This window comes from Molothrus ater, chromosome 1 (assembly GCF_012460135.2).
Source record: "Molothrus ater isolate BHLD 08-10-18 breed brown headed cowbird chromosome 1, BPBGC_Mater_1.1, whole genome shotgun sequence".
Classification (NCBI taxonomy): Eukaryota; Metazoa; Chordata; class Aves; order Passeriformes; family Icteridae; genus Molothrus; species Molothrus ater.
The window spans coordinates 150,615,535-150,628,305 of record NC_050478.2 but is presented as its reverse complement, the minus strand read 5'-3'; the positions used below and the strand labels follow the sequence as shown (position 1 = coordinate 150,628,305).

At 43.6% G+C, this 12,771-nt stretch overlaps 1 protein-coding gene across 4 annotated transcripts in view; it reads left to right on the top strand.

Annotated features, from left to right (window-relative positions):
* The window catches only part of TSNARE1 (t-SNARE domain containing 1), a 461,286-nt gene that overhangs the window by 156,453 nt on the left and 292,062 nt on the right, over positions 1-12,771 (top strand). For all 4 annotated transcript variants that reach the window (XM_036400134.2, XM_036400166.2, XM_036400142.2 and 1 more), the window contains exon 6: positions 3,493-3,562. In XM_036400134.2, the coding sequence (XP_036256027.1) occupies positions 3,493-3,562 (70 nt within the window). The remainder of the gene's footprint in view (positions 1-3,492; positions 3,563-12,771) is intronic.

Sequence of the window (12,771 nt, the reverse complement as noted above, 5' to 3'; positions counted from 1 at the left end):
ATACTGCCTGAATTTGTCTCATTTACGGCTTTTTTTTTTTTTTTTAATCTATACTTTTATCAAGACCTTGCATTTTTTTTCATGTGCAGCTTTTAGCTGCCTCTTAGTAAGTATCTTATATGTAGGTACAAAAAATAACACTCCTAAATGGAGTTGCTCTGGTGCATCTTGCCTGGTCAGTGGAGATATACTGGAGGAATCAGGCCTGTGCTGCCAGATGGAGAACCTGAACTCTCTAATGGCTCTCTTGCCTCTCTAATTTCCTGCTCCTCACTCTTTAATGACTGCCCATAACTGGTTGGTGCCACGTGCAGTCCCATTACCTTGATCTTAAAGGCTGAGCACTTTCCTGTATCCCTCAGGTGTGATAGATCTCCATTTCCATCTCAGGATGGTTTCTCATCCCCCATTGATTTGAGGATTGCAGTGGCACAGGCAACTGGGAACCAAGCTCTCTGTGAAGTAAATCAGTGCAGCTCCAACATCACTGATGCCTTGTGAATGTGCCTCATTCTGGAGACTTGGGCGTGCCTTTTAATGAGAAAAAGAACAAGACTTTTAAAATAAGATTCCTGTTTCAAGAATGGCTTCACACATCCTTCCAGCAGAGCTTGATGTTTTGCTCCTCTGGTCAAATTACTGCTCACATGACCAGAACTGGTACATTGAGAGAGATTTTCCACATCCAGCACAAGAGCTGCAGAGATTTTGATAAATTCATTCTTAGTCAAAGCAAATTAGATTTACCCAGAGTAGCTCAGATTTAATTATAGAATCCTGGAATGGTTTGGGTTGGAAAGGACCTTAAAGATCACTTGGTTCCATCCCCCTGCCATGGGCAGGGACACCTTCCACTGTCCCAGGCTGCTCCAAGTCCCATCCAACCTGGCCTTGGACATTTCCAGGGATGGGGCAGCCACAGCTTCTCTGGGAAACCTCTGCCAGGGCTTCACCACCCTCACAGGGAAGAATTTCTTCCTAATATACAGTCTGAACCTGTGACTCCTTTCCCTCTTGTTTTATCACTTCATGCCCTTGTCCAGAGTTCCTCTCCCATTCTCTTGGAGCCCCTTTAGGCACTGGAAGGTGCCCTAAGTCCTCTCTGGAGCCTTCTCTTCTCCAGGCTGAATAATTCCAGCTGTCCCAGCCTGGCTTCAGAGCAGAGCTGCTCCAGTGCTGTGGTCATCTCCATGTCCTCCTGGATTTTCTTCAACAGGTCATCATCCTTCTTGGATGGGGGCCCCAGAGCTGGATGCAGTCCAGGTGGGGTCTCATGGGAGGAGAGTAGAGGGGGAAAATCACCTCCACTGAGCTTCTGGCCCACTCCTCTTTTGGTGCAGCCCAGGGCTCTTTTGGCTTTCCTGAGATTTAGGAAAGTCATGTTGGAGTTTTTGTCCTGCTGTTTTCCACATAAGAGCTATATCAAATGATAACCTTTGGCTCCTCCAGCATGCATCTCTTGTCATTTTGGAACAACTGACATTTATTTAGTTGTCTAAATACTGTGCTTGAATTGGAATATTAGGTAAAATTATTGGATAAGAACTTAATCACAGATCACATTCTCATCTAACTGATGAATTCTTTTCTCACCTCTTGAGTTCATGTCTCATATTCTTTTCACCTTTTTGTAGGTTTTCCAAAATGCTGAACAAATCTGACAGCTCCTGGGTTTGCCTCAGTGTAAAATGGCTTGAGTGTGAAGTCTTGAAGTGTTTTGTTCAGTAGCAAAACTGCTTCCCACTCCAGTCTTCTCCAAAGCAGTGGCAGTAAAACTCATTTTGAATTATCTTTACTTTTGCAGGTCAGGTTAGAAAGGTTCATGGAGGCAGTAGCTGCTGGTTTTGTTCTGGAATTGCACACATGGCATTAACTTGTTCTTACAAATTCAGTGTACACACAAGTTGTTTATTTACCTTGGCTTGCTGTCCATTCTCCAAGGACCACACTCTGCTTTGTTCCAAAGGGTTGATGGGCCAAAAAGTATTTTTAGTTGATGCAAAATTTTGTATTTGAACTGAACAGCATGTGGATTCCAAGGGAAATTGATTTGTTAGGATTGTGGAGAGGGAAAGAGGGAATTATAGTATTCATGAGATCTCTGCAGGGTCAGTGGTGTCCTTCTACAGAAGCAAATGGTTATTAGTGAAAACTTCCAATTTATTCTTTAGAACACTGTGCTTCCAGCAAAGAAAAATAATTATTAGCTCAGTTACAGACAATTCCTTGAGGCTTTATCTTACTGAATCTCCAAACTCTGCAGTAAAATCTGTTATTGAGAACTAGAATTGATGGAAATATATGGTGGTATTCAAAGTTTTTTTGAATATTCATGTAGTTCAGGCACATTAGTTACTTTTTATGCTGTTTAGTGACTTCTGGTGTCAAGCCATCAGAGCCCAAAAGAGAAGAGAGGATTTTGTCTGACAGTGGAAATATAATTAAGTGACTTGTTCAAAATTACAGGCCAAGTCCAAGTCTGCAAAGTCATTAAAACAGAGGATTTCTTAAATTTCTGCAGAAATAATTGAACCATGTTTTTAATCTTTTCTTCTTTCTATCCTTAAATATTGAAGCGTGACTGATAACGGGTTATGGGTTTTTACAACTGGAAATGTCCTGAAAGAAATCCCACATGTAAATATCAAGAATGTAATTTATTTAACATTTTCCATTGTGGGAAATCTTGAAGTGCTTTGCTTGCTGGCTGTGCTAAGTCCAAAAGTAGTGACCTGTTGTTAATTTGAAAGTGAATTGAGACAGTGAAATTAAAGGGTGGAAAAAGGCAACAGTATTCCTAGATTTCTGCTTTTATATACACACACACATATATATAAATATTTAAATCTGAAGTAATTGAAAATTACAAAGCAAACCATGTTTGCACCTTCCAACTGCTTTTAGAGTATTCTCTTCTTCTGATGGAAAATCCCAAGAAGTTGTGGAACACAAACACAGTAGATGATCACATCTCCATTTTTTTCTGAGCCAAAAGATAGAAAACATTTTGAGTTTAAGCATCTTGAATGAGGAGATGGAAGATATCAGAGTAGACATCAGTGTTCTGTCTCTTAATTATAATTCAGAGCAACAAACAGTTATTATGCAATTTCTTGCCTCTTCACCAGGGGCACATTTCCAGCTGGAAATGCTCAGTGCACAATTCTGCGTCACCTCAAGGCTGGAAGAGTCAGAGATCTGTGCAATGTCCACGGAACTGAGGTTTTCCTGACAAGGGGTCATATTCCATCATGTCATGGCATGTTATACATGGATTCACCATTTAAGCTTCCAAAGGACCCAATTTATCATTCTGTGGCAGTAGCCACTGGTAGATGTTGTCCCCTTTCTCTCACAGCTTACTTGTTCAAATACTTAATTGTATTTAAAAAAAAAAAAATTAAAGACAAACATCTGAACTAAGATCCAGCATTTTTTTTCCTCTGAGAAGGTGTGCTGCTTCTTTATCTTTTCTTTCTCTGCTGTTGACAGTGACCTCTCTGGAAAGAAGTCTTCGATCTCTGGGGACCTCAAACGATACTCAAGAGCTGCAGGATGGACTGTGAGTTTATTTTAAATTGTTGCAGATCTTTCTTTGTCCCAGCCTTTTCATTTTTTCCCCTCATTTGTCCTCACCTTTTTTTTCCATCCTTTTATTATAGCTGGACACCTTTTTGTCAGGATTACTTTGGTTTTTTCCATTCCTGTTGGTGATTAATGCCACTAGGATGTGTATTGATCGTATAAAGCTTTCCTTGTGCTGGTCTTGTGGCAGAGAATGGTGTGGAGATAACACAGAAAAGACGGCCCACAGTGAAAGAGGGCATTCTGTGGTTCTTGGAGGTGTTATTTTTCTGTTGTTTGGGGTTTTTTTTGTCTTTGGGGGTGGTGGTTTTTTATTTTTAAAGTGAAGATGGAGTAGGAAACTGTGCTGGTTTTGGCTGGGATGGAGATAATTTTCTTCACAGTAGCCAGTATGAGGCTGTGGTTTGGGTTTGTAATGAAAGCAGTGCTGATAATCCAGGGATATTTTAGTTACTGCTGAGCAGTTCTTACACAGGGTCAAGGCCCTTCCTGCTTCTCACCCACCCCACCAGCGAGTGAGGAGTGATTGAGCAGCTGTGGGAGGTCAGCTGCTGGCTGGAGTTAAATGAAAACAGATGTTTCTGTAGCTTTTTCTTGTTCCTTTTCTTTTACCCTCCAGTTCTACTTGGCCAAGGTCCATGGACCCAAAACGAAAGAGAAAAGAGACTTGTGACAGAGACATGTAGTGGCAGAACAAGGGGGAAAGGCTTCAAACTGACAGACAGTAGATGTAGATTGGATATTAGGAATAAATTCTTCCCTATGAGGATGGGGAGATCCTGACACAGGGTACACAGAGAAGCTGTGGCTGCCCCATCCTGGGAAGTGCCCAAGGCCAGGTTGGATGGGTCTTGGAGCAACCTGGGACAGTGGAAAGTGTCCATGGCAGGGGAAATGGAACCAAGTGATCTTCAAGGACCCTTCCAACCCAAACCATTCCATGATCCTATGAAAAAATAAAAGCGGGAGAGGATATTTTATAGGAGGAAAAGTGTGTTGTGGTGTTGGAAGCTGCATCACAGCATCACGTGGCTCAGCACTGACAAAATGAAACTTGATTTGCAGTTGCAGGAGACACAGTTCATTAAACTCCCTCTTCCAGAGCTGTGTACACACAAACACGCACAGTTAGCTCTCCTTGTATATCTGCTAATTACAGAATTCAAATGACTTTTCCAAATGTAGCACAGTTTATTAAAGGTGCCTCCCTTCAGGCAGCTTGCAGGCAAAAATCAACTGTTTGGGATATGTCCCTGATTTCATGTGAGTGACTGCTGTTCCTGCTGAGATTTGGCTGTGAAGAAAAAGGAGAATTTGGGGTTTATTTCTTTATTTGCCTGATGGACTTGACTGACCTTCTCTATGCAATATAAACTCTCAGACCTGTTTGCAATGTCTCTCCTTTTCTCTCTAATCCATTGCTTCCATCAGGGCATCAGATCTGCCCTAATTCACATATACCCTGTTTTGCAAACCAGAGGATTAAAATAGTAATAGTAATAGTCAGAAGATTTGAAAGCAAATTTAGGAGATTGGAGAGGATGTAAGAGTAAAAAAGTCAGCCTGTGGAGATTGATGTAATCAGGAAAGATGTTTACATGTACAAAATAATTTGCAGCATAAAGCACCTTAAAAACTGCTGGAGATCCTTAACCCAGAAAAGACTCTGTATCATGCAGATATTGTGTTTGCTCTCCTAAACTATTTTTTTTAATTTAATTAAAGAATCAACTCCTTGACTCTTCAGAGCACTCCAGAAACATTCCTAGATAATTTTACTCTTTCCTGAGCAGTTACATAAATAGTTGCATAAGGCACAAATTGCACTAATTATTTTTTGATCTCGGAATTATTGTTAATTGTCCAGATAGTTAAATGCAGGTTTTTAAAATTTTAACCATGCTTCCCTACCCCTTTCATCAGCTCCAGAATTCCTCCAGCTGTCTCCTGGTTCATCCCCTCTCCCCATGGTCTGATTCCCATGGTCCCACTTCTCCCATTTGGCTTCTTGTATCTCCATACAAGCAGTACCAGGGTGCTCGGCTGAGGAGGACCAGCAGCTCCCTTCCCTTCAATCCTCCCTGTCTGTCATCCTTCCCTGTGCCACGATCTGTCCTTACGGATGGGTTTCGTGATGGTTCGTGGATTTGATCTCAGGGTGCAAAAAACCGACACAGCACAGGGGATTTGCAGTAATAATCAAAACAAATGCACCTTTATTGAATGGCCACAGCAAAATGCAATAGAGGGATTAAGGGAGAGAAAAAGATAGAGAAAGAGAGAGAGAGACAGAGAGAGAGAGAGAAAGAGAAAGAGAAAGAGAAAGAGAAAGAGAAAGAGAAAGAGAAAGAGAAAGAGAAAGAGAAAGAGAAAGAGAAAGAGAAAGAGAAAGAGGGGGATATAGCTACCAAATGTAGAGACGAAGTCCTTTGGTCCAGTCCAGTCGAGGATCCGCCTGTTACATCAGGGAGATCTCAAAATCTCTAGCTAACTCAGAGTTTTTTATTATGATAATTCTTGAAATTGTGAGGGAGGGGAAACAGATACAATAAGGAATAGATGTAACAGGTAGTCCATGTCCTCAGCAGTAAACCAGAGCCATTGTTTTCTTGGTCCAGTGGTCACAACATCTCAGGCAAACATCTCGGTTTGGTCAGCTTGCCTCCCCCACACACCTCCCCCAGGCTGGTGGTTTCAGTCCCAGTCCTTGGAAGGAGGAGAGGGGCCTTTTCACATGGGGGTTTCATGTGTCGGTCTCTTGATGAAGAAGCTTCTTACGTCTCTACTCATCTGTCACTGTGGTTATGAACGGGCGAGAGGGGCCTTCCTTTAGAGGGGGACCACCCTAAAGCTTAGGAGGGGACCAGCCAGGCTGAGAGGTGGGGAGGATTCCAGAGCTATTGTGCAAAAAGGGCACGGTGCCCTCTTCTTCTTCTGATTGGGCTGAGAGTAGCATACAGCAAACACCTGTGAGAACAATAACTTAGCACTGCGCTCTCAGGTCTCGGGGCCTTTGGCGTGTGTAACTTTCTCCTACAAAGCCAGAGATTTTCAGACAGGAGGGGTCTTCTCTTCAGTGGTCCCCAAATGATGATCGTGAGGCAGATGAGGGAAAATTCTGGACAGACTCACACCCTGACACTGACGTGTCCTTCCACTGCCCCCCTTTCTCACCATCAGGCAAACATCCTCGAGTGCTCTACAAGAACTTCAGCTTGTCCCTCCTGAGAGCTGCACCAGCAAAAAGCAGCATGCCATGAATCACTAGAGCTGGCAGGGCTGCATAGATCTCTGCTCAGGAGGGTCAGCTCTTCAGGTGAGACCTTTGGGGCAGTGCTTTCTGCTTCCACGGCTGCAAATCATGGCTTAATCTTCCTCCTCTGCCACTTGACCCCTCTCCTTCAGAGGCTGATGCATGGCTCTCCTTGAACACCCTCTAGCTTTGAAGATGGGAGCAGTGAGGGAACATTTGGCAGGTTTATAGCCCTGGCTGTTAGGAAAAGGATAATGGGTTTGGGTGTCTAAGTAGTAAAATTGCCACAATTTCTGCTTTCTTGTTAAGTGGCTGTCACTCTGCCTAAAATGAGGCTGCCTAAAATTAGGCAGATGAGGGAAGGCAGAGTGTTTGGGAATAGGGATTAATGGTGAATTGTTCTGCCACGCAGGATATTCAGCTACTTTGGGCTGTAAACTGCAGAAGTGTTTGCTTACCTAGCTGCAGGGTCCTGATAAAACAGAAAAACACCCCAAAGTTACCTGCTTCCTTGCCAAATTCAGGCAGACTTTCTGCCTCTCAAGCAGAGGACTCACAAAAGCATCAGATGAGGACAGGATTTTTACTGTCAAATTGGTCTGTTCCCTTTTCTGAAGTGGTTTCTCTGCTTTTGAGAGCTGAGTCTTCCAGAATAAGGATTGTATCTGTGGCAAGCAAATTTGGGAGAGTTCATCCCACATGGAGTGCCAGCTCTAGTCAGTGAGACAGACTTGGCTGCTGCTGTGAGCAGGGTATATATCAGACCCAAAGTGAATAATCCTGGTCGAGGCTCTACCCAGAGCCAGCACAAATATTTGTGTGCTGCATGCTTGGAGCTGGATGTGCTGGCAAGTGAAATGTAAATGGCCATACAAAGCTCTTGGCTGAATGCAACTGACCCTGGATTAATTGGGAAGGGAGTGGGAGCAAAGGGAAAAAAGGTGGATGGAGCTGGGATGAGGAGCTAAGGCCAGGAGGCAAAGCTGAGGCTTTCTCCAGTGATGCAGGAAAAATTGACTGATTTGTTTTTTCTTTGACCTTTACCTTGGCTTCCAAGGCATTTATCTGCTTCCTTAGCCAGAGTGTGTGGGATGAAAATGTTCTCCAACATTAGGCACAGAAGGTAATGAGTTTTTAATTTAGGCAAATCAAATTAAACAGCCAGGTAGATCACTGTCTCCGGGAGACAGTGAAAACCAGTCTCCTTCCTTTTGACTGGTGCAGCTCTTTGGTCTCCCAACATCTTCCACAAAGTGGCTGGAAATGAAAGCCTCCCTCTAACCTGGACAATGCCATCTGAGAGGTAGAAGAAGAAAAAAAAAATTAAGAATCTTTGATTTTCACACAACCTGACCCTGTCTTATTGTGATCTTAAGCAAAGCAAAGTGGCCATGTAGGCTGCAAGAGGCATTTGCTGACTACCTGGGAGCCATGAAACTGAGCTTGAAGTGACAGTGAAAGGTCCTTGATGTCCTTTCCTTGGAGGTTGGGTGTCTGCAGAAGTGATCCGGGCTTTCCAAACCAGGCTCCTGCACTGATGAGTGTCACCTGAGTTTGTCACCTTATTGGATATTTGACCTTGTGTCATTGCAAGGTCAAGAGGAATAAGAGCATTGAGTCACTATCACAGCTTTTTACCACTTTCAGGTGTGTCTGGGATGTAGCACTTGAGTCTTCACTCCTTGAAGGAATCTTACATCTTTCACTAGTCACTAGCAGAAGAATTTGCCTGTTTAAGGAAGAGTTATAAGAGGGAAATTTTGGGGCTTTTAGCACTGATGAGATTTTAGCACAGATGAGATTTACTAAAAAAAGTGTTGATTTCTCCTGATTTGAAAAAAAAAAAAAAAGATTTTTAGCTTTCACCTCACTTTTCCCACTGGCATTAATTTTTTTTTAGTGCACATTATAGAAATACATAAGATTTTTTTCTTGCACCTGAGAGAGAGCTCAGCTCTACACCTGTACAGTGTGAGAAAACAAACCTGCTTTTCTGACTGAACTGATTCAAAATCTTGGTTAAGATGATGCAAGGCAGAGAATTCCTATGGCCACAAAGGAGTTCCAAAGCATTTTCCAAGTGGGGAAGCTGAGTTTGAGATCTGAGCTGCTTCAGGGCGAGACAAATCAACAGTCCTGGAAGAGACTGAAAGTGCAGCTTTTGCATTGCTGCTCTTACCTGTTTTTTGGTCAAATATTAACTTTACAGAGCACCACTTTTCCTTGGGCATGCATATATAGATTGCTAAATTCTTTACTGGGATTGAAGGGAATTCCATCTTCCTCAGCCTTCCCCAGGAAATTTGCGTCATCACCAGCAGATTTTTTAGGGAGCAGTAAAATTAATTAATCAGTTTCTTTTGCCACCCTATAATTGATGGAAGCTGGGGTCAAGTATTGTCAGTTTGGGGTGAAGTATTGTCACTTTGGGGTGCTTTTGGGAAGAGAGGCATCCCTGTCCAAGACTGAAGCCATGAGCTCTCCAGGGCTCTCAGGCTCAGTCTGAGTGCTTTGCTGGATTTTTAGAAGCATTTTTGACACATTTGTTGACATTCAGGATACTGAATAGACATTCAGTAAGTTTCTGACAGATTGGACTCATCTATGAGTCTTGCCTGGCACAGGTTGTTGCACCCTCTGAAGGATAAGAACCTAAAGGTGGTTGCCTACATTTTCTTGGTCTCTGGACTCTGGCAAAGTCAGGAAATCATGGAATGGTTTGGGTTGGAAGGGACCTTGAAGGCTGTGCAGTTCCAGCACTCCCCTTTCATGGACAGAGACACCTTCCACTAGTTCAGGTTGCTCAAAGTCTCATCCAGCCTGGCCTTGGACACTTCCAAGGATGGGGCAGCCACAGTTTCTCTGGGCATCCTGTGCCAGGGTCTCAGCACCTTCACAGCCAAGGATTTCTTCCCAATATCCAATCTAAACTTGCCCTTCTCACTTCAAAGTTATTCCCCCTTCTCCTGTCCTTCCATTTCTTCTCCAAAGTCCCTCTCCAGCTGTCCAGGAGCCCCTTTAGGCTGTGGAAGGGGCACCTTGGAGCCTTCTCCAGGTGAACTCTCCCAGCTCTCCCAGCCTGGCTCCGCAACAGAGGAGCTCCAACCCTCAGAGCATCTTTGTGGTCCTCTCTGCGCTCACTCCAGCAGCTCCACATCCTCCTGATGTTCGTGACCCCAGAGCTGGACCCAGCACTGCAGGTGGGGTCTCACGAGGTCATAGCAGAGGGGAACAATCCCTCCCTTGACCTTCTGACCACACTTTCTCATGATGCAGCCCAGGATGTGATTGGTGACTCTTGGAGCTGTTGAGGTGCCCCAGGGTGTCTGAGACAGGTTGGAAATTTTGGCACAAGACTTGCTGTTCTTTCACTTCTAAAATGGCAGCATTAGGTGTGGTGGCAGACTGGGACATCTCAAGTGACACTCTGTGTGTGGTATTTTTGGGGTCCCCCGTGGCAGGAAGGAAATGATGAACCTGACTCCATGTTCTTAGAAGGCTAATTTATTATTTTATGATATTATATTAAATAAAAGAATGCTATACTAAAACTATACTAAAGAATAGAGAAAGGATACTTACAGAAGTTTTAACAAGATAATAACGAAAAATTTGTGGCTGTCCAGAGCCTTGACACAGCTGGACCTGTGATTGGTCATTAAGTAAAAACAATTCACATGTTGGATAAACAATCTCCAACCACATTCCAAAGCAACAGAACACAGGAAGAAGCAACCAAATAATTATTGTTTTCATTTTTCTCTGAGGGTTCTCAGTTTCCCAGGAGAAGAAATCCTGGTGAAGGGATTTCTCAGAAAATATGACGGTTTGACCCCCTGATTCAAAGGAGGGAAGTGGCACTGGAATTTCACCTTCAGGGTGAATGATTGAGGTGACTCAGTTTGTTCCCACCCAACTCATATTACACTAAGAAATGTAATAACCCATTTTGGGGGGAGCTGTGGGGTCATTTGTACCTTAGCTGGACCAGAGGGACCTTTGGACATTCCCCTGTTCCTCTGGATGCTCCAGAGAGGTTGAATAGTTCTCCTCATGGCTTGAAGCCTCACCAACCTGCTGCAGAGGTGGATGGATCCATGCCCTCAGCTTCTCTGAATTGACATGAAACAGTAAAGGCTTTTATTCCTCAGTTACTTTTATCATTTATGTGTATTGTTTCCTTCTTCTTTCACCATTATGATTGATAAATTGGAGGTATAGCTTAAATTTATTTTTTTAAAAGCATCTGTAAAAAAGATTTTAATTCCTCTGGAATTCAGATTCATTTAAAGCAGAATGATGTTTTAAAGTCATAATTTACGGAAAGAAGATTTGTTAAAGTAAATCAGACAGAAGCTTTTAAGTGTCAGCACGTTTAATTAAGGGTAGAATTTAATAATGTTTTATATGGTTTTGTTATACTGCTTGTAGAAGCTTTAAAAAAAAGAAAAAGATTTCCATAAATATTTTGAAATGTCGTTTTGATTCTGTTAATATGTTAAACCCTTCAAAGTAATACCTTCCCTGTTCAACTCAAAGCAGTGGGATTAACTTTATCTATCCCCCATTTATCGCTACTGGCATCAATTTCTGACAGGAAAAACCTTCTAGGTTTTGGCAGTAAAAATGGGTTGCCAGATTGCAACATTTGCATTTAACTGTATAATACACTCTCTGCCTTAATAACTGTATTTATGTGACAGATCTCACCCTTAAGAATCCCAGAGCTCCAGATATGTGACATCCCTGTGATAAATTACAAAAGCTGGTGATGAACTGCAGAATCCTCCAATGATGATAAATTCATACACTTTTGAACTGCCTGCCCTGCTTAGAGAGGTCCTTGGAGTATCCCTTCACATGCTCGAGCAGTTTCTAATGGCCACTACAAATCAATCTGTCAGCAAAGTTTTGCTTTTCAGTGTTTTTCTCCCAAAATTGTCCTTGCCAGAGTTCTGAGGTGGCCAGAAACCTTGGTCAAAGCAAAAGTGTCTTCCCACGTCAAGATGGGTTGTGGATGTAGGCTGGGAATTTTAAACCCTTTAGTAATGGAGGAATTATTTGTTGTGGCAAGGGATGGATCCTCCAGGAGATGACAAGGAATGGTGGCATCTAAGGCATAACCAATAATCTCTTGAAGGTCTCTTTCTGCTGCTGCTGTTTATGTAATTTTTTATGCTTTCATGTCTCAGCTTATGGTTTCTGTCCTCTCCTCGGTGCAATGGTGGGGTCAGAGAATCACAGAAAATCCCAGCCTGGGTGAGGCTGGAAGGCACCAGAGTGGGTTGTGTTGTTCTTCCTCACGTTCAGGTGGAACTTCCTGGGGTTCATCTCCTGCCTGTTCCTCTTGTCCCATTGCTGGGCCCCCCAGAGCAGAGCCTGGTCCATACTCTGACACCTCACTGCAGACACTGACAGAACCTGACGAGGTCCCCTTTCCAGTTGCCTTTTCTTGAGGCTGAACAAACCCAGCTCCCTCGGCCTTTCCTTTTAAGAGAGATGCTCCAGCTCCTTGATTATTTTCATGGCCCTGTACTGGGCCCACTCCAGGAGCTCCATGTCCCTCCTGTCCTGAGGAGCCCAGAGCTGGACAGAGCATTCCAGATGTGCCTCACAGGGCTGAGCAGAGGGGCAGAATCACCTCCCTTGACCTCCTGGCCGTGCTCTTCCCTCTGCACCCCAGGTTCCCATTGGCCTTCCTGGCCACAAGGGCATTGCTGGTTCATGGACAGCTTCTTGTCCACCAGGACCCCCTGAGTTTTCCTTCTCAGAGCTCTGCAGAGCCAAGGGAAGAACAGCACATTCCATGCTGGTGAAAACTGCGATGATTTGGAGCCCAAGCCTGCCAAGACATCCTTGTTCCCATCTCCAGGTTGCAGATTTGCCCCCTGGCTTGAACACCAGGGCTGTAAGGTCTCCAAGGGGGATGAGGA